Source organism: Trichosurus vulpecula, chromosome 5 (assembly GCF_011100635.1).
Source record: "Trichosurus vulpecula isolate mTriVul1 chromosome 5, mTriVul1.pri, whole genome shotgun sequence".
Lineage (NCBI taxonomy): Eukaryota > Metazoa > Chordata > Mammalia > Diprotodontia > Phalangeridae > Trichosurus > Trichosurus vulpecula.
The window spans coordinates 968,763-989,943 of NC_050577.1; the positions used below are offsets into that span (position 1 = coordinate 968,763).

General features: G+C 48.3%; 1 protein-coding gene across 4 annotated transcripts in view; it reads left to right on the top strand.

Moving 5' to 3' along the window:
- The first annotated feature begins 2,205 nt into the window (after nt 1–2,205).
- The window catches only part of DYNC1I1 (dynein cytoplasmic 1 intermediate chain 1), a 132,248-nt gene continuing 113,272 nt past the window's right edge, over nt 2,206–21,181 (top strand). For 2 of the 4 annotated variants that reach the window (XM_036759877.1, XM_036759879.1), the window contains exons 1-3: nt 2,206–2,313; nt 11,036–11,150; nt 13,391–13,532. In XM_036759877.1, the coding sequence (XP_036615772.1) occupies nt 2,206–2,313; nt 11,036–11,150; nt 13,391–13,532 (365 nt within the window). The remainder of the gene's footprint in view (nt 2,314–11,035; nt 11,151–13,390; nt 13,533–21,181) is intronic. The other 2 variants (XM_036759878.1, XM_036759880.1) reach the window with 1 other exon arrangement.

Genomic DNA, 21,181 nt, shown 5'->3' on the forward strand with positions numbered 1-21,181 from the left:
TAAGGGGAAAGGGAATGGGCCAGGGTGGGGGAGAAATGGGGTGACAGAAGGGAGGACTGACAGGGAACAAGACAATCAGAATATATGCCATCTTGGAATGGGGGGGAGGGTAGAAATGGGGAGAAAATTTGTAACTCAGAATCTTGTGGAAATCAATGTTGAAAACTAAAATATTAAATAAAAATGACAAAAATCCCAAAAAAAGAGACTTTCTTCATTAAGGTTTTGTGCCTCTTTTTTTATGCTATTGATTCTCTTTTCACATGTTTCTTCCCTATGTCCTGCTTCTTTTCCCTTCTTTTTCCCCTATCATTTTAATTTGGATTTTAAAGTCACTTTTATCTTTCTTTTTTCTTTAACATTTTTACTCAAAGTCTTGAGTTCCAAATTTTATCCTTCCCTCCCCTTTCCCTTCCCTGAGTCAGTAAGCAATCAGATACAGGTTATACATATGCAATTATGTAAAACATTTCCATATTAGTCATTTTGTACAAGAAGACTCAAGCAAAAGAAAAAAAGTAAGAGAAAAAAAGTGAAAAGTAACATGCTTCAGTCTGTGTTCAATCAATATCAGTTCTTTCTCTTAATCTCTTTTTAAATTCTTGCTTTAACTCTTCCAAGAATTATTGTTGAACCTGTGTCAAACTTGTATTTTTCTTTGAGGTTTTACTTGTAGATGTTTTGTAGTCACTGTCTTCTGTTGTGTCTTGAGCCACTTTTTCCCATAAGAACTCTTTATGATTGGGTTCTTTTTGTGTTTGCTCATTCTTCCAGGCTACTCCTTGACTTTATGTTAGTGCTGGGCTCTACACACTTCTGGGGGTGGTGGTGGTAGATGTTTAGCCTGAGCTTACCTCCTTTTATGTCTTTCTGTGGCTTTCACAGTTTAGTCTAGGGGCCTGCAAGTTTTCAGGAATCCCGAAACACTGGGATTTAGGGAAAGGTTTGTTCATTGCCCCCATCCCCCAGTCTGAATTCTGCAAGTTCCTGACCCAGGTGTGTGTCTGTTGGCCTGGCCTTTGTGGTAGTAGTATACGGTAGACTGTTGTTAAATTCTATTAGCCTGCTGGAAGGTGTCTGCAGGTTCAGTGTGACTAAACTTCTGGCTCCCCTTTGGTCTGGGTCTCCCGCCCTGGTGATTCTGCTGCAGGTGTATGTGCAGGGCCAAAGACTAGAACTGAGTCTCCTCTCTGCTTTTGGGCTCAGAGGGGCACAGCAAAAGATTGTGGGGTTTTGTTTTCTTATCCACTGTTTAACCCATTCACATTTAAAGTTACAAGTTAGCCTTATATTCTCCTCCATTTGTTTCTCATATTGTTTCTTTTTACCCTTAAATTAGGATTTTCCCCCCTTTCCTCTGTATTTTCAGTTACTGTTTTTTAATGACCCTGTCTTAAGCAACTCCATCCCCAACAGCTTGGTTCCCCTCCCCCTCAAGCTCAACCTCATCCTTACGCCTGCCCTCATGTTGGAGTTCTGATTAACTCATTAATTCCTTTTTCTTCTTTCCTTTTTATCCAGTTATGCCATTCTTCCCTTCTTTGTTCCCTCCATTAAATAGTCAAGTAAAATCCTCCTTCCTCTCTTCCCCTTCCTCTAACCATTTGGTTTGTTAGCTTTTATTTCGTTTTCTCTACCTTTTTCTAAAAAGTATTTCTTTTCTTCGTCCCCTTTTTGGAACTCACTTCCATTTTCTTCCATACTCTACTCTTCCCTCACAAAGGCCCTTGACATTATTCCCCAGCATATCCAGTTTTACTTTAATCTTTGATGAAGTGTTTTTTTTTCCTTGCCAATGCTGATGCCCCTTGGATCCTACTGTTGCTTTTCACTTTTTATTCTAGACATTTATTCTTTGACTCATGCTCTGTATTCTTAGTTAGTCCTTCTTTAATCTCCCTCTTCCTCAGAGGAGAAAAGCTTCCCCCTGCCCCTTTTCTCTTGTGGCTCACTCTTGGGAATACTGATCCTCCAGGGCTTAGACAGGATTGCCCCAGAGGAGGGTTTTTTCCTATGTCCCTCATTAGGCAGCTCACTACTACTCCTTACCCTCCCTGTGAACATTATTTTCCCATTTGCCACACAATCTCCTTTCGGGGTCCATGCCTTCCCACTCAAAACATTTTGAAGCAAATAAAGAAAGGACAGAATGATTCTTCTCTGGCATTTACATATTTCATTTTGTTTGTTTCCCAGGAAGTCACGATGTCTGACAAAAGTGACTTAAAAGCTGAGCTGGAGCGAAAGAAGCAGCGGTTAGCCCAGATCAGGGAGGAGAAGAAACGGAAGGAAGAGGAACGGAAAAAGAAAGAGGTGAGTGCTAAGGAAGAAGCTCATGAGAGGGTATTTGCCCTAGCCCATCTCCTTTGGCCACTGAGAATTTAGGTCTCAGAAATGCTAGTTTATGCCTGGCTTTGCTAGACTTGGTAAACAGGACACCTGCTGTCAGCTTCACCTGTCTGCTTTGGGCCACCAAAGCTGAGTTCTCCTCATGTCAGCCCAGGGGACACGGGGGGAAGTCGCCTTCTTAATGTCACTCAGACTCATTGTTAAAACCTGGAAGGGACATCAGACACAGTCAGCTGAGGAGGAAGTGAAGAGAAAATAGTTATTTTTCTCCCCTTTCCATTTCTCTTCTCTCCTTTCCTTCCCTCTTCTCCCCTCCCTCTCCTCCCCCTCTTCCTTTTTTCTCCCCTTCCCTTTTCTTCTCTCCCCTCCCCTCCCTTTCTCCCCTCCCTTCCTTTTTCCTCCCCTCCTCCTCCCTTCTCTTCCCTTCCCCTATTCTCCTCCCCTCCCCTCCCCTCCTCTCCCCTCCCCTCCCCTCCCTTCTCCCTTCCTTTCATCATTTCAACAACTTCCCTGGTTTTAATTATTATCACTGCACAGATGACTCTCCGATTGATATGTCTAGCCCCTCTGCCTCTCTAACAAAAAACCAGAGAGCATTTTTTTAACCTCATCTCCATTTTCTTCCCTACTCTCTTCTTCCCTCTCAAAGGCCCTTGATATCATCCCCTGCTGTCTCTGACTTTACTTCAGTCTTCGATAAAGTGATCTTTCTCCTTGCCAATACCAATGCCTCTACTGGATTCCATGCCCTTCTCTCTTCTTATCTTGCCCAGAACCAAACACAGAGCTCCCTTCCCAGCCAGTAGTTCCAAATGTACCCCACCTTCTAGCTGTCCTTGATGTTTTGTCTTTCCCCATTAGAACATCGGCTCCTCCAGGTGAAGAAATGATGTACTTCTTTGTCCTTGTATCTCTAGAGCTTAGCTGGCATAAAGTGCATGTTTAGTAAATGTACTCACTCACTCTGTCTGTCATCTTCTCCAGCAGATTGTCACCACGATCACAACCCCACCCTTCAGACCTTTAGTTCTCCTCCTCTATTGCTTCTTCTCTGCTGCTTACCAGCATGTTCATGTCTCTTTCACCTTAAAAGAAATAATAATAACCCTTCCATCCCTTCCATTCCCTTGAGGCATTACTGCTCTTCCTTTTCCTAGCCAGACTCCTAGGAGAAGCTGTCTACATTCACTGCCTCCACTTCCTCTCTGCCCACTCACTCAGGACCCCTTGCTGTCTGTCTTCCTGCCTCACCACTGAACTGTACCTGCCCTCTCCAGTCACCCAGATCTCCAATGGCTTCTTCTCAGTCCTCCTTCCCCTTGACCTCTCGCTCACCAGCCTCTTCCTCCAAGTACTCTCTTCTGTCTAGGTTTCCATGACATTGCTCGGCCCTGGTTCTCCTCTGCCCTCTGCAGCTGCTCCTTCTCAGTCACTTTTGTAAACACTGATGATGATGACCTTAGCTAGTATTGATCCATCACATTAAGATGTGCAAAGCACTTTACCATATCTGCTCATTTGATCTTCACAACTACTCAAGATCAGTGCTACCATTAGCCCCATTTTACAGTTGAAACTGAGGCAGATAGAGGTTAAATGACTTGGCCAGGGTCACACAACTAGTAAACATCTGAGGCTGGATTTGAACCCAAACCTTCCTTACTTCAGGCACAAAGCTCTATCCACTGGGCCACCTCTGCCTTCCCTCCATGCCTAGAATGCACTCTCTTCACTTCCACCATGTAGCCTTCCCAACCTCCTTCGAAACTCAGCATAGATGTCCCCTGTTTTATGAGTCCCATCCTCAATTCCTCAGTTCCTATTGCCCTCCCTCCTCTAATTTATTTAGCATTTAATGTCTTTGGTATTTAATGTATTTACTTAGATGGCACCCAGTGGCCACATAAGAGTGGCATCTCTGAGTAGACTGGGCTGGGGTGGGTAGTGCAGTGCTTTCTCCAGCTAAGTGTTACAGCACTCCTTTCAATGGAGTGTGACAGAACTCTAGAAATAAAACTCTACAAATCAGCTTCTTCTCTGTGACTCTCTTGGAGGTGGTCTGTCACCTCCAGGAAAGAGAGGAGAGAAAGATGTCCTCCCCAGTCAAACAAATTCTTCCTGGCTCAAAACCTCCCATTTGCAGTAAGATACTCCCTATTGCCTTAGTCCCAATTAGTAATTAGTCCCAAGGGCAGCTAGGTACCACGGTACATAGAGCACTAGACCAGGAATCAGGAAGAGTTCCAATCTGGCCTGAGACACTTACTAGCTGTGTGACTCTGGGCAAGTCACTTAACTCTGTTGGCTTCATTTTCCTCATCCATAAAATGAACTGGAGAAGGCAATGGCAAACCACTCCAGCATGTTTGGCAAGAAAACCCCACATAGGGTAACGAAGAGTCAGACACAACTGAAAAAGGCATGAACTATGATCAGTCCCCCTTCACAAGCTTTTCCCTCCCATGATCCTTTGGGAATCCCAAGTACATGAATGCTGCCCAAGCCCTGGAGGCATGTTCTTGGTCTTAGAATGTCCTCTTTACATGTCAATATTTCCCTTTCAGTTCCTGAAGACTCTGCTTTTGCTGATGTCCCCGGGACTCTCTTCCTGCATAGGTAACAAAAGTGCCATCCTGGAAAGTTATGACTTGGTCGGGGAGACCCAGGAGACCCTAGCCTTCTGCCTCTGAGACCTCAGCTTTGTCTTGCTGGCCAGTGTTCTCAAAGGTCTCCTTCCCTGGGCCTGGCTAGACATGGCTTCCATACTGTCAGATCAGTGGGAGGTTTTAAATGGGCATTCCTCCCCCATCCAAAAAAAAAAAAACTTTGGATAGCTCAGAGCCAAATCACCAAATTCTGTGCCACCCTTTGGAATTTCCTTTAGGGGTGAGGCTGTTCTTGAGGTCTCAGGCCTGACAGAAGAGCTTCCTTTCCCTGGCCTGTGGGCACTGCATTCACAGCAGGGCCTCACCACACCTGCAGTCCAGCCACTCAGAATCCCTCTGCCCTTACACTGTGAGTGAAGAGCAACTTGTTTGTTTGTCTTTGGGGCACTGTTCTTCCTGCCCAGTGGCCAGGCGTCCAGGATGGTGCTCAGCTTCTTGTCTGCTTGGCCTCCTCATTATCCAGTGACTGTTTGTCCTTGAGACTCCAGGCACCGATCCTGGTGCGTTTGCTCATCTATATGCAGGCTGAGATGACGCTGACGGGGGAGGGATGTTCATTTCCAGCCAAATCAAAGAAACTTTGAGATAACTTATTTTCTTCCCTTCAAGTGTCAATACTTGTAGGAGTCGAGAACACCAGTTATCCCAGTCTCATCACAAGTTTCTTTCAAAACTGACATTCTAATCTCTCACCCAAGTTTCACGGAATTATCCTGAGACAAGATGTGGTGCTGCAAGTGGTCTTCCCCATTAGGCTGTCTGCTTCAGCTTTTTCATTTCATGAATCTGGGGGTGTGGAGGATGGGGGAGAGGGGGAAGGCAATTCAGGCTGAAGCCAACCTTGGAAGGGAAGCAGAAGCCGGTTTAGTCCCCCCCATCCTCCAGTCAGATCTCCCTCCTGTGGGGATTCCTGTACTGTGAACCCCAGAGCCTGAGTTCAAATCCTACCTCTCCCTTAACTAGGAAATTAGGTCTTCATCTGTGCAACATAAGAAGTGGACTAGAGCTCTCCAAGGTCACTTCTGGGGCTAGACATGACTCCAACTGGTTCTCCAGAGAGTAGACTGTTCCATTTTCCAGGGAGTATTTACACTTCCGAAATCAGCAAACACAGCCTTGATTTATTATTTATTAGTTGCCCAGACTTAAGAAAGGAATAGAGAAAATGTTAATGATGCAGATTACACTTAAAAGCCCATCTTATGTTTTCAGAGACCAAATCCTAAATTCGTGGTTGCTAAACATATACCAGCACCCCAGGACTTCCAGGGTGAAAGAAAAAAATCCACAACCAGGCCACCAACTGATACATTAGAAAAAACAAAACACTATAATTTCTCCTTTCTGTGCAAATGCACTTTGTTTTTTCAAAATAAATTTTAATTGATATTTTCTGTTTCTTACATGATCATAGTTATCCCGTGTACCTCTAGAGAGGAAAAAAAAATCAGCACAATTGATCTGTACATTGAAAAAGTCTGAATACATGTGGAGTGTGGGACACTAGTAGATCTTCCACCTCCGTCAAGGATGGGTTGAAGATGTCCTCTCATCTCTCCAGTACAATCAGTTAATCAATAAACATTTGTTGTTGTTGTTGAGTCACTGTTCAGTTGTGTCTTACTCTTCATGAACCCATCTGGGGTTTTCTTGGCAAAGGTAGTGAAGTGATCTCCCATTTCCTTCTCCAGCTCATTTTACAGATGAGGAAACAGAGGCAAACAGGATTTTGTTCTTTCCAGTCACATTGCAGTAGTTACTGAATATGCTGGTTTCTTGGCTCTGTTTACCTCACTCTGCATCAGTTTACTCAATTCTGCTGCTCCTTGTCACCATGCAGTTATGGGGCAAGACCATAGCCCACTGGCTGTCATCATAGAGTGTATCTCAGAAGGTGGGGTCTGGCAGGGTTAGGAGGTGCCTTTTCTGCTGTTAATGTGGGTGGCTGTTACCTCATTAGAATTGTTGGTGTCTTAGCTTGCAGGTACAGCTGCTATTACTTTACCTCTTTGCAAACTTCTTAAATAGGGAGTTTTAAGAGATTGTGAAGACAAAAGAAAATGTCTAGTATGCCATCCTTTTGGTCACCCAGAAGATGATACTGGCTTATTTAAATTCTCTAGGTCTTCTTCTGCTCCTCTGGAAATTTCATATTTTTTGTAATTTATTTAAGTTCTTGGTTTTATTGGCATATCATTTCAAAAATAGTCTCTAATATTTATTTTATTCTTTTTGATCATTGTAATTTGGTTTTTCTTTTCTTTTCTAATTAAATTATCTAAGGATTTGTTGATTTTATAATGTATTTTCCCTGTTTCTCTTTTAAACAAGTGTTTTTGCTGTCACCTCATCTGACTTCACGATTGTCACCTTTGCTTTTTTTTTACTTCAGCTGAAGCATAATTGAGTTTGCTCCAACCCTTTATTTTCACTCAGTTCAAATCTTAATGTTTCAACTGTATTTCTTGTACACAGCATATGGTTGAATTCTGCACTCTAATCCATTATGCTACCCTCTTCTTTTTTATGGGTGAGTTCATCCCATTTACAATGATAATTAATTATGTGTTTCCTTCTATCCTGATCTCTCATATTTCCTCCTTTCTGTGCCCCCTTTATACAAAGGAGAGGGCTCAGCATGAATTCTGTATATTTTATAGAACCTATTTCCATTGCCCTGTCTCTTTTCTCCTCTTAATCCAGATCCTTGTTCAGGTTCTTACTCTTATTTTCATTCCTTTTAATTCTTCATGATCCACCCTCTGAGATTAAAATTTATTTGCTTAGGATAAATCCCTCCCTGAATCAACCTGCTCTTCTTCCCTCTCCACCCCTCTCCTCTGCTCTCTTTTTATTTCCTCTGGTTTACCTGTTGAGTTGACTGTCTTTATACATCAAACTAACTAACTAACTAACTAACTAACTCTCTCTCTCTCTCTCTCTTCCCCCTCCCTCTCCCTCTCCCTCTCCCTCTCCCCCTCATCCCCATCCCCCTCTCCTTTCAGATCATCCAATGAGTCTTGGATTTTTTTTGTTCTTTGACTGGTTTTCCAGCTCATTTGTTTTACATATGAGATGCCCTACATTTTCTTCTACTTTTTTTTTCCAGTCCAGGGGACCAGGCCAGCCAGCCCTCATTCCCCTTCAGCTCTGCTCCTGACTTTGAAGACTTCAAAGCCATGCTGCAACTGCTGTCTCATCCTGGAACTTCCCTTATCATGCAGGGCCTCCTAGTCCTGTAATATCCAACTGCTGTTGTCACCTTCTCACCCTGGACTATCCCTCTGTCAGTCCCTCTTCTCCCATTGGTTATCTCATCCTCCCCTTTGTAGAAGGAGCCAGGGTTCATTCTCCTCCTGTTTCTGACTTTACTGACTTCCAAACCATGTCTTTGTGGGAGGTATCTTAATCCCCTCCCCCCTACACACACACTTTTTATCTTCTCCTATTAGATGTAAGCTCCTTAAGGGCAGTGACTGTTTTTCTTTTACTTGTAATTTTATTCCTAACACTTAGCACCATGCCTGGCACATATGAAGCATTTAAAAATGCTTGTTAAAAATTCTTTCTTCCTTCTTCCTTCCTTCCTTCCTTCTTTCCTTCCTTCTTTTCTTCCTTTTAATAATTCTTGTTATTTCATGGAGTCATTAACTTCTATTTGGCATATTTTAATTTCCAAAGACTCTATTACTTGGGTATGGTTTTTCACCTCTTATACTAAGCTGTTCATTTTTCTTTCAAGTCTCTCTTCCAAACCTCTCATTTCTTTGCCAATTCTTTCCTCTAAAGTTCTCACTTTATAGTATTTTAAAAATAATTAAAAAAAAATTTCTTCTAGAAATTCTAACGGACCTTGTTGTGTCCAAGCTATGCTTTTTTTTTAACTGGGGCTTTGCTGATAGATACATTGCAGTTAGTTTGTCTTCTGTTTGTTTACTGGGTGCCCCTGTCTCCATAATAGCTTTCTTTTTATTGTGGGGTTGGTTTGTTTACTGGTTCTTCCAGACTTACTTCTTTTTTTTGTACATTTTTTTTTGCAAGGGGGAAGGCAGGGCAATTGGGGTTGTGTGACTTGCCCAAGGTCACACAGCTAGTCAGTGTGTCAAGTGTCTGAGGTCAGATTTGAATTCAGGTTCTCCTGACTCCAAGGCCAGTGCTGTACTCACTGCGCCACCTAGCTGGCCCAAGACTTACTTCTTGAATTACGATTTTATGTGTGGGCTGAGTCTGTGAACTTCTGGGGAGAAGGTTGGGTCTTTGTCTGGTCGTGGTCTGTATTATTTGGGTGTCTGTTGCTGCTTTTTTTCCCTAGGTGTTGCATGCTCTGCTCTTCAAGCTCCTTAGGGATGGCATAGGCCAAGGAGATGCAAACTTCCAGTGGGTCCTAAGTAGTCTGATCTAGGGCATGGTATGATTACTGTCATCTTCATCTAAGGTCTGCAGACTCCCTAGCCCAGTATGTGATTGCGTAACACAGCCACAGTTTGCCCCAAATCTTGTCAGTCAGCTTGAAGGTCTAGAGGTGCAGAAAAACAAAAGGCAGCCTTCCATTGGGTTTCTTGCCCTGATTGGATAGGTGAAGCCCCTCCCTCAATTGTCATCTGCATCTGCAATCATGCTCTTGGGTAAGAGCAACAGAGTGATTGGCTCAACTTCCATGCTGGCTCTGTGTCCCAACTGCTGCTTGGCTCTCCTCTTCTGTTCCCAGCCACCCAGGGCTAGGCCCCAGCCCAGTGTCTGCGCTGGAACACTCTGGGCAGCCCTTCTTGGCAATGCCCAAAGGCTTCTGGCTGCTTCCGTGAGCTGGCTTGGGCAGCAACAAGATAGACTCCTTATACTTTGTGATCTCCTCTTGATCTGGTGTTTTCTCCAGGCATTTTTGAATAGTTATGGGAGAGAAATGCACCATACTGCTTCTTCCACTGTAACAGCTGCCCAATTGGCCTCCTGCCTCTCATCTCCCCTCATTTATTCTGAACATGTGGTGCGTGTTCTCAAGAAATGCCCAGGACTCCCAGGTGCCTCCGAGATTGAATCTAAACTTATCTGCTGGCCATTCCTGGCCCTTTGCAGCAAGGCCTGTGTCCCAGACTGCCCACACCCTATTGTTTCTCACATACTCTCTGTTCCCATCAAAGGGCTCTTGCTCTTCCTCACACCCTGGCCCTAATCTGCCACCTCGGGGACTTTGTACTGCCTGCACCCTATGCCAAGAAGGCTCCTCCTTCTCCCCTCTGCCTCACCCTATGCCAGGAGGGCTCCTCCTCCTCCCCTCGGCCTCTTAGAGCCCCTCGGTTTCCTTCAGAGATAACCATGAAGCCTTTCCTGATTCTCCACCTCAGTCATTGCACCTTCCACCGACATTCCTTTGTATCTTTTGTATTTCCTTTTCTAAGATTCACACGGTATTGCTCCAGCAGGGTGGCAGCTCCTAATGAACATCAGTGCTCCATGATTGGTTTCCGTCATTCATATGTTTTCTCTGGTGTGGAGGAAATCTTGGAGAGCGTCTGGTTCTCTGAGGGCTTAGCTTCTTCATTCTGACTGTTCTTCTCACTTGGACTCTCCCAGGATACTCAGGCACACCAGAGCACACACAAGCACACACACAAGTGTGACCACATATGGGCATGAGCTACAAACACATGCACACACATACACACATGAGCACTACTGAGCACACAGGCATACACGCTTGTACGCACATACAGAAGTACACACGTGAGCACACGTCTGCACACACACACAAAACACGCACGCTCACAAGAGCACACAGCAAGATGCATAACATCTACTCCCACACATTTTCACACACACACACACACACACACACACACACACACACACACACACACAGTGTCACCACGCCCTCGGGCTCTGGCTCCACGTGGCCACGGCAACGAGAGAGGCCATGGGGCTCCTCACACTCCCCGGCCTCCGGCGCACAGCATTGCCCGCCCTGGGCTTTCTCTCACCTCGAGTTTCCATGACTGATTCTCTTCCCCGCCGCCCTTTCTCAGGCTGACCTGCAGCAGAAGAAGGAGCCGGCTCAGGAAGATTCGGACTTGGACCGTAAGCGGAGGGAGACCGAGGCGCTGCTTCAGAGCATCGGCATCTCGCCGGAGCCGCCGCTAGGTACTTAGCCCAGAGGGCTTCGGAGCCGACTGACCTCCAAACCCAGAGCTTGCTCCCCGGCAAAGCCCGCCCTGTGTTCCAGAAGGGGCCCTGGTGCCTGAAAGAAACGTGTGGCTGTGGCCGGCGCATGTCCTCGTGTTTTAACCCTTGACTTTCGTTTTTGTTTCTTCGTCTGGTTTCATTTTCTGGGCCGGGAGCTTGGGGATGGGGGAGGCACCGCATTAGCCGTCTGGTCCTCCTTGGCCGCTCTTGTGGCCAGTCTTGTGGCCATGAGACAGCCACTCATGGAGACAGTCGAAGGCTGCCTCGGTGCCCAGCACAGGGGGCAGAGACGGCGGGGCTCCGTGCTGAGCTCAGTCTCGATGGCTGCGGCCTCGTGTGAGATCCTTCTGAAGGATCGGCAAGTGCCCGAGGCCTGACTGGACACTCCTGCCTCTATCCCCGCCCCGGGGCTGATAGGGAGCGGGGTGGCAGAGACGGGGCCCCTTTACCATCTTTGTGTTAAACATCACTTGTCCAGGATTTCGGAGAGTGGAGCCGCAGGCACATGAAACAATTTACTTTTCGTTCTCCCCCTCACTTTCCATTCATTCCAGAATCTTCATTGGGGTGACTGCCTGGGGAACAGCCAGGAGATGAATGGGGACAGACAGAGGAAAGTTTCAGGTCCTTCCCTTGTTCCAAGTGCAGCCCTTGAGGTGGTGGATAGGCTAGGATAGAAGCAGGCCTAGGCTCTGAGCTTAGAACAGGCTCCTGAGATGGGTCACCGGGGTCACCTCCACTAAAACAGGGCTCTAAGGGGGCACAACCTGAATGACCAAAGGTCCCACCCATTGGGAGCTCTTTGAGGCTCTAGTTTGACTCCAAAGACCCTCCCACGCCTATGCCCACCTTGAACCTGAGTGGGGCCTGCCCCTCCCTATTTGTGGCCCTATTCCAGGCTCTCACTTTCCTCTTGGGTGACAGAAAAGGCTGAACCGGATGGTCTCCAAGGCCATTTTCTAATGCTCATAGTTACATGATTTTGGGTCTCATGGCCATAAACTGGGTGCCAGTTTCTCAATGCCCCAAGTTGGACCTTGTTAACAATTGGGACACTGGACTTACCATTGTTATCCTGGTGTCACAGACTGGGTCACTGAGGACATGAGGCTGGGAAATCTTATGGGGGAAGGGATGGTGGCAGCTAGCTGGTCAGGCTTTGCCTCCAAGGCCCCAGAGATTGGTCCTAAAAGCTTAGCAACATGGACACCAGCCCAGGACAGCTAAAGTGTCTCCTGCTTGCCCCCCTCTCTCCCCACTTAGAGGACATCGGAGGACTCTAGAGCAAATGACCCCAAGGTGACCCAAGGGAGCACTATGCTTGGTATCTGCCAAGGGGACCCTCCTGCCAGGCTCATTGTTATGCCGTCCCCCCAGGAGCTTCCATGTTGCACTCGGTAACTTCCTAGGGAGCCCCCATGAACAATCTTAACAGGTCAGTTCTTGGGTGTCACCCTCTACCTTAGTTAGGACCTGTGCCTTCTTCAGACTAGTGGAATGAGCCTGGGCTGGGGCAGGTAGATGAGGCCCCACTCTGGCTTCTTTCTGAAGGACTTTGGGAGGAAAAAAACCACATGGAGGTTCTTTAGCTTTGCTGTTCATTAGCTTTGCTCAGACCCAGGATGATTTCCTTTTTCCCTCAGAAAGCGGCCCCTGAACACAGGCATGTGACAGCGCCTTGGCCTTGGCGGCCTGAGGGCTAGGAAATACAAGCTCTGGGCACAGCAAGTTTTAGCTGAGTGAGAAGCTGGCCCTCTCCCTCCCCCCACCCATAGGGACTCCATGCTCTGCTCTTCCCCCATACTCAGGAGACCCAGAGCCCCTGGGGCAGGCAGCAGTAGGAGGAAGAAGGGCTGTCCCTTGGATTGTTGAGCAGGCAGAGAGACTTCCCTGGGGCTTTCATTTGTCACCAAAGCCACTCTTGCCCTCCTCAAGTCCCAGGCAGCCCTGGCCCTGGGCACTATGTCCCCAGTGACCAACCGTGGATGACCAGGGCCGGGGGGCCTTGGAATCACAGTCGACCCTGTCAAAACTCATTTCAAATTTTAATTTCCAAAAATCTGTAAAATTCACTTGACTTTCTTCCTTTTCCTTTTCTTTCCTTTTTTTTTTCCTTTGTCTCATTTCAATCTCCTGCCCATTCGATCGATTTCTTTTGACCCGTTTGCTTTGGTTTGTCTGACGCTGCTCGTCACCAGTGCAGTCGCTGCATTTTGTAACATGGGATACCTGTTATTTTCATTATTTAGTCCCAACCCCTATGTCTCCCTCCTCGAAATCAGCGAGCACACCTAGCGAGGCCGGCAGCCAAGATTCCGGAGACCTGGGACCGCTGACCAGGTAAGGAGGCCCCAGCACCTTCCTCGGCATGGGGGGTGGGAGTGCTGGGGAGCAGCTTCTGCCTTGGGGCTGTGCACATGGGGACTTTACCCTGGTCCTCTGCTGGGCAGCTGGCTCAGGGCTCCATATGGTCCTGGGAGTTCCCACTTCTGGGACCCCAGGGTCTGCAAAGGGCATCTTTTCCCCAGCAGACCCAGGAGTCATTGGTTCAAGGACGGTTGTCCCCATGTTACAGATGAGCAGGGGGTCAGAGCTAGGCCTCAGCCTCAGTTGTCTTAGCCCTAGGCCCCTGGCCCTTGGTTCTCCATCCTCCCATCTCTCACCTCCCACAATGAAGACAAGAAGGGCACACCCCTTGTTCCAAGGTTGAGCTCTATCATGGACATATTCCAATTCTCTTTTGACTTGGTTTTCGTGAGCATTTGTGTGGGGACCAGAAATCAGGCTGTATCTACACAGTTCAAAGGGACAGGAGAGTCATTGGGAATCTTGGGAACATTTGGAAAGCCAGGAGCAGAGAGGGATTTGGCATTAGCTTGAACCATCTGGGCTACTCAGGTCCATGGACAAGCTGCCAAACCTCCTAGGAGAACAGAAAAGGCTTGATGCCTGCAAGGGGCAGTGAGGACAGAGGCAGAGAAAGTGGGGTTAGAGGGAAGGATTTCTGGATCCTGGAGGAGGTGGGCGAGTGGAAGGCCATGCTGAAATTCCCAGGTATAAGAGCAGGGATGGTGGTGGAAGAGGAAATCTGTGGGTTCAGCCCTGACCTCCTTTGGGGCAGGGGGTTTGGGGGAGCAATGCCTAAGAGTTGGGACATGCCCGTTGTTGGCTGTTGTGACTCTCAAAGGAAAAGGAGGGTCTGAGTGATGGTGGCAGAGCCTAGGTCTAAAAGTGGCAGAGTTGAGGAAGGAACAAGCCCACATCTGGCCGGATGTGCTGGGAGGAGCTGCCAGCTCTGAGGAGGTGGGCACAGATGCTGGGAAGGGTTGAGCCTGAAGAATGTCAGGCTCCTGTGAGCCCTGGAAAACTGTACAGGAGATGCTGAGATCTGGGGGGAAAGTAGGGACTCAGTAATGGAGCCAGGGGTGGAGACTGCAAAGACTGTAGTAGTGGGGGCCAGAGGCAGTGAGGGACTGGGCATGGCTACTGGAGTATTTGAGACAAAATTCCCAGGGGCTGGCTTTTCAGCCTTGGCCATCCATTAAGTTGACCAAGCCTCCAGGTCTGAATTGGGGTTAGTAAGCAGTGACATCAGCCTTGCTTGGTGAGAGGCTCAGAGGTCCCTGGCTGGCTAAGGTCTGCTAAGGCTTTAGCCCTCCAGTCTCCTGGTTTCTAGAACCATTAGCACATTCATCTTCACCCCCTTAAAGGAGTCAGCACTTTGCAAATCACTTTGAATATGAAGTAGCCACTTGAGGTAACACCCACCTCCAGATCCCCTCTGGCTAAGAGGCAGAAACAGGAAGCCAGAGGGCGTGCCTCTCCCGCCCCTCCCCCCTCCACTGCCCCTCCAGAAGGAGGAAGGATTTAGGCATGTTCACCAAACGGCTCTGAAAACCCAGCTTTGCACTTTGTTCCTTTGAGGTGCTTGCTACGAATCCGTAGAGACCTTGGCCCTCGGCCATCTGTCCTTGCAGTTGGGTTTTCACTTTAGCCACTGTTTGGATAACTGGGGTGACCCCTGTCCTTCTAAGTTAGAGCTATGGGGTGATGGACCCCGCCAGCCTTCTGCACCCCTCCTCTGGAGAGAATGACCATGTGTGGGATGGATTTTACGAATCCAAAAATTAACAACAGAGGCATCTCAAGGTGAAAGTAGAAAGGAAAATTTATTACGATCCTGCAGGAAAGGGCAACCCGGACATTGAAAGGACTGGGGGTCCTCTCAGTGTCAGAGCGCACTGGACACAGAAAATTGGGGTGTTTATATAGGTCCCTAACCACAATTCCCCCTCCCAACCTCCTTCCTCTCAGCTTGCAGACGTAAGCTTTGAGGGTACAATCTAGACGCGATAAATCTACCCAGGGATAATGGCAAGGAACAAACAGTATGGTTATTTTTACAAGCAGGAGACAGTCATAAACTTCCCACCATCCTTGTTTCATTCTAATATCAATCTCAAGGTAGTAAATCTGTCTTAAATGACAATGACGATTAAACAAACAGTTCGGTTATCGGTGACAGGCAGGAATTAGTTGTTAGTTACCTCATCTTCACATCTGTGGCTATGGTGGATATCCCCAGTATCCTTACACCTTGCCCCCCATCATTCTTATACCTAACTAATCTTGCACATCTATATTGCACCTGGCTTTTCGGCTTTCCATCCATTCTTCCCCAAACAGAGGTTCTCTTATCTTGGGGTCAATGTACAGGGGGTGAGTATCCTGTGTCTTATCCTTATCCTCAGAGAATTTTATGGTTGCTGACTTATTCACCTCAACCCTTCTTTCTTTCAGGCCTCTCGCCATTAGGTAAACACACAGGACCTGTTCTTAACCTCGGGGGCCTACGGTCACTAGCTAAGCTTGTGGAGGGGAAAATATCTAAGTAGAGAAATGGGACTCACTATCCTACTTATTTCTATTTATTTAATTTGTTCCCTTTTATGAGAGGTCTTCACTCGTCCCACACAACCAGAATGACTTACAGGTCCAGTGGTGGGAAGAAGACTCTCTCCCCTGAGAGAATCCCATTTCCTGCTCCTATCGTGACAGCATGGGAAGGTGTCCGTGGCTTAAAGCCAGTGAGAGATTCAGAATCAGGGGACCTGGGTTCGAATTCCAGCTCTGCCTCTTTCTACCCATGTGACCTTGGTAATGCCCCTTCTCTTCTCTGTCTCAATTTCATTTCTTGTAAAAGGAGGCCTTAGACCCAAGAGAGTCATTGCAGCTCTGCATTGGGGGACCAGGCTTTGTGAGAGGCCCAGCTGCTGCCTCTCCCCAGGGATGGAAGAGCCATGGGTTCAGGTTGCCCTTGGGTATTGGGGGAGGGACATGGTCTGTGGCCTCCCTTCCAGGAAGCATGGGCTCAGACCCTAGTACTGTCCTCTGTGGCTCCTCCTGCCACCAGCTGCTTGGAACTGGAACCTGGAAGGGCTGGCTCGGGCTGGGGCTTTGCTGCTCTGCTGACAAGCCAAAGCCAGCTCCTAGGCCTTTAAAGGAACTTTAAACCCCAGGCTTACTTGACATTTACATTAAGAAGAGTGGAATCTCTCCCTCCCCTCTCCCTTTCACACCAAGGCATGAGCCCAGCCCTCCCAAGCTCTGCTCAGTGAAGCAGGTTCTGGGTTCTATCCAATGGAACCCCCTTCGGTGGCTGCCTTTGTGATTCTAGGATCAAAGTCCATCTCCGCTCTTTCCTTGCAGCCCTCCTGGAGCTGACTCCCTCCTCTCCCCTCCCTTTCTTATTTCCTTTACACAATTCCTCTCCGAACTCCCATTCTAGCCCATCTGGTCATCGCATCTCCTGCCTCTTTGAGGTGAGCACAGGTGGTCTGGACATCCCTCACCTACCCACGTCTCCTTCTCAGAAGGGTCCCCAGCTATCCCAAGTGACCCTGTGAGCTCTGGGAAATTCTCCCAGCATTTCTGATGATAGCACTGAAGATCTCAGAAGATTTCACCACTCTGCACAGGTAGTATCTCATTTGACTGTTCCAACAACCCAGGGTGGCCATCACCAATCCCATTTTATAGATAAAAAACAGAGACTCAGAGAGAAAAATCATGTGCCCAGGGTCACACAGCTAGGGCACGTGGGGGGGCTTCCTGCCCTTGGCACCACTTTGATGTCCCCATTCCCACCACAGTCCTGCTCCATCGGGCACTGGGGACACACTGCTGTCTTGGGCAGGAAGTGGCTCTGCCATTGTTACCTGAGTTGGATACGTTGGCTTAGGATGTGATGCCCTTCTGCCATCATTGTCTGTGGAACATTCCAAGGGTCCAGAGGAAGAGCTGGAATGGAGCTTCACAGTCATCTGATCTCAGCTCTCATTGAAAGGGGAAGTGCCTTGCATTTGGTCACCCAGCTGCTAAGTATCAGGGACAGCCTTCCCATCCAGGCTTCTGCTCCTCACTAGCCTGTCCACCAAGCACCGGTCAGCCTTTGCCTAAGGCCTATGGGGAGGGACCTGGCAGATCCTAAGATGAGAAGTCTAGCCGAGATCAGCGAACCTCCATGGGGTGCGCTCAGCAGCAGCTGGGAGGCTGCTCTTACGACCTCTAGCTCCTGTCCCTATGTCCCTTTTCTGGAGAGAACCAGCAGGGTGGGCAGCCCAGTAATGAAGTGCCCAGAGAATTGGCAAGTACCTGGAGGCAATGTAACAGGGTGGTGCCTGCTGGTCTTAGGGGCCCGTGGGGGGTGGGGTGGGGTGTGACTGAACTGTCCAGTTTGGTTCTCTTCTGTACTTTGGGTCCACAGCTCAGAGCAGTCAGTTTTCAGAGCCCGTTTTGCCAACTGTGTGTTTGATACACAAGTGTGTACAGCTGTCCTCTAGGGGGTCAGCTGAGAGGCCGCTTGCTTGCCATCATTGGAGGGGCCCTGGTTACTAGGGGAGGAGCAATCTTTGTGCTCACTCAATGTGGTCTGGGTTGTCTGGGTATAGTGGTCCACTGGTGTCAGTACTGGCTGACTCCCCATTTGGGACCACTCAGCTCCAAGGCAGTGGTCCCCAAGCTTAGTGGATTAAACCCCACAAGGCCTTGTCTCTAGAGAGCAGTGGCTGGGGGGAGGGGGATGTGGTTGGATGGGATCTTAAGCATGGTCTGGGGTCTAAGGTCTGGGGCTGGCTAGATGCAGTGGTGTATGTGGTCTGTACTAGCTGACTCCCCCATGAGGACAGCATAGCCCCAGGGCATGGCCTTTGGTCTATGATCTGGTGGGCACATTGGCAGTGCAGGTGTGGAGTGATGCCTGGGAAGATGCTCAGATGAGATATCAGCCTGGGGCTGTTAAACACCGCAGACCATTTAGCCTTGGGCTGACTGGCTCCTGAATCAGCTTCCCAGACCCAGGGGGATGGTTCCCCAAGGCATAGAGGGTGAGTGTGTCCCAGCTCTCCCCGCCCCATGCCATGTGCTGCGGGAGTGGCCCTGCTATATCAAGCCCAAGACAGTTCTCATTGGCAGCATTTGGGAGGCTTCTATTCACAGCTGTTAGTTTATGGGCCATGGGACACCCTTCCCGGTAATGATCATGTCAAGCCAACCCGACCATCCTCTTTCCGCAAATAGCAACACAGCAGGATTTCCAATGGCAGATGAAAGGCTTGGGTGAACCTTCCTTCATTTTCCAGTTTGGTGGCTTGAGAATAAGAGGTTTGGGCAGGAAGGGCTGGAGCAGGGTGTGAGGGAGCCAAGACTGTGCAGGGGAACAGAGGCATAGTTCCATCCTCAGTTTCCAGTCACAGGACGTTAGAACCAAAGGAGATGCCAGGGCCTTCTGGCTGAGGCAATGGAGGCCGAGGAGGTGCAGTGAGCCTCCCCAAGTTGCACAGTTGGGCCCAAACCCATATCTCTGGAGCTGGGTCCAGTGTGCTGACCATTGCTCCACATAAAGGAAGAATTGGGCAGAGAAGAGCCCCTGGCTGGGAGGGGCCTCGGAGGCCAAATCCATTCAAGACCCTCATTTTACAGATGAAGCAGCCGAGGCTCGCAGGAGAAAGGACAGAAAGAATGAGGCTCAAGTGCATAAGAGGGGAAGTAGCCTGACTCGGAAGGTGACTGAATCGTTCTTGGATCTCCTCCTTTGAGAGCCTGGAGGATGAGGCTGCCTTCCAGACCCCTGAGAGGGCTGTCTCCTCTGTCCTGGGACTCTTCCCAGTCTGACTCCACCAGTCTGTCAGCAGGTGAGGAGGACCGCCCCCAAGGAAATCTTCCTCTTCCTCTGGAGATGGAAAGTTTCTCCAAGTCCTTCCCTTGCTGCTGGCCTCAGACACCTGCCAGATGGAGGGACATCTTTGGCACCAGTTGGCAAAGAGGCACCAGCAACCATTTTGCTTTTGACTAGTGAAAATCTCTAAACGTTCTCCTTTTGTAGGACTTTCACGTTCTTTTATTTATTTTTCCTTTTTATAAAAAGAGAGTAAGGAAACACATCCTAAGGCAATCAGGTTATCACACAGGCAATTAAGGAAGAGAATAAGAAAAAATATTCCAACTCAGAAGTGTCCAAGCATCCTTGATCTGTTATCTGCGCAGAGCCAATTCTTAAAAACAAAACAAACAACAAGATGGCAAATCTTTGATGGCCCCAAGCACCCCCTCAAGCTGTCACACTACTGAGCTCCTTGAGAAAGCCTTCTCCACTCATTGTCTCCTCTTCCTCATTTCTCCCTCTTCTTTAAATCCTCAGCAGTCAGGACTTCTTACTTCATCTCTCCACTGAAAGTGCTCCCTCCAAAGTTACCAATGACCTCCCTCTTCCTCTCCAAATCCTGTGCTCTTCCCCCAAGCCTCTTCCTCCCCGACCTCCTTCCAGCCTCTGGCACTGTTGTCCACCCTCTCCTCCTGAGCACTCTCTCCTCTCTGGGCCTTTAGGACCCTCCTCTCCCATGGTTCTCCTTCTCCCTGTCTCTCTTTTCTTTGTGGGATCTTCCTCCAGGTCATAGGCTCTAAGCATGGGAGTCTCACAAAACTCTGTCCTGGGATGCTTCTCCTTCTGTGCTCATGACCTCATCAGGCCCCATTTATTCTGAGTATATTTTGTTCTAAAACTACCTCTGTACACATTGTCTCCCCCAGGAGGATGTAAACCACTGGGGGCAGGAACTGTTTTCATTTTTATCGTTGCATCTCCAATGCCCAGCACAGAGAGTACCTGGTACATAGCAGAGGCCCCCAGAAAACGGAATCTGGTCCAGGTTCCTGAATGCCTATTTGGGTTGTTCCATTGGCATCCCATGGCCATCCTGAACCCCAAGGCGGTGGGCTCCTTCAATCTGCTGCCCCACTAGAACAGCAGTCATCCCTTCCCACATATGAGCTGAGCCCTGGTGAGCCTTATTCAAGGAAGTACAGGCACAAGTCAGCTGCACCAACACCGAGAGTCTGGAAAGGGTAATCATAGAATTAGATGGCCAAGAACTGCCATTCAAGTGGAGGCCAGTCTCTAGACCAATTCCTTGCAACCAAGTGTTTTATCCATCAGTAGAAACTGCTTCCTGAGCAGAATCCTCACAATGATCTTGAGATGATGAGGGAGGGGCTTGAGGCTCAGAGCTGGGAGAACACTTCCAACAGAAATCACTTTAACTGACCCCATCGCTTTGGTTGTGAGAAGCTCCTTCTGAAAGGTAAGTGTCTAGAATAATCAAGGTCCATGCTGGGTTCTGGCCTCCATTTAGTGCCTAGTTTTGGTAGGATTTACAAGAATTCTTCTGGAGATGGCTAGGGAGCCTAGAAATTTCCACTGCCTGGTGTGTAGGCCCTAACAATGAAGGAGGTGACATGATACACAGTCTAGAGTTTGCCCAAACACAGATAACTTCCTCTCTACTTCTTGTACTGGATTACTTGGATGCTTGCATTTGGCTTTTCCTCCAGTGCATGGCTAGCTCCCTTCTGCTAACCTGCCTTGAAAATGAATAGCCTTTGGATTCATATGGACCCCGGAGCAGAACAGGGTATGAAATTCATAATAGAGT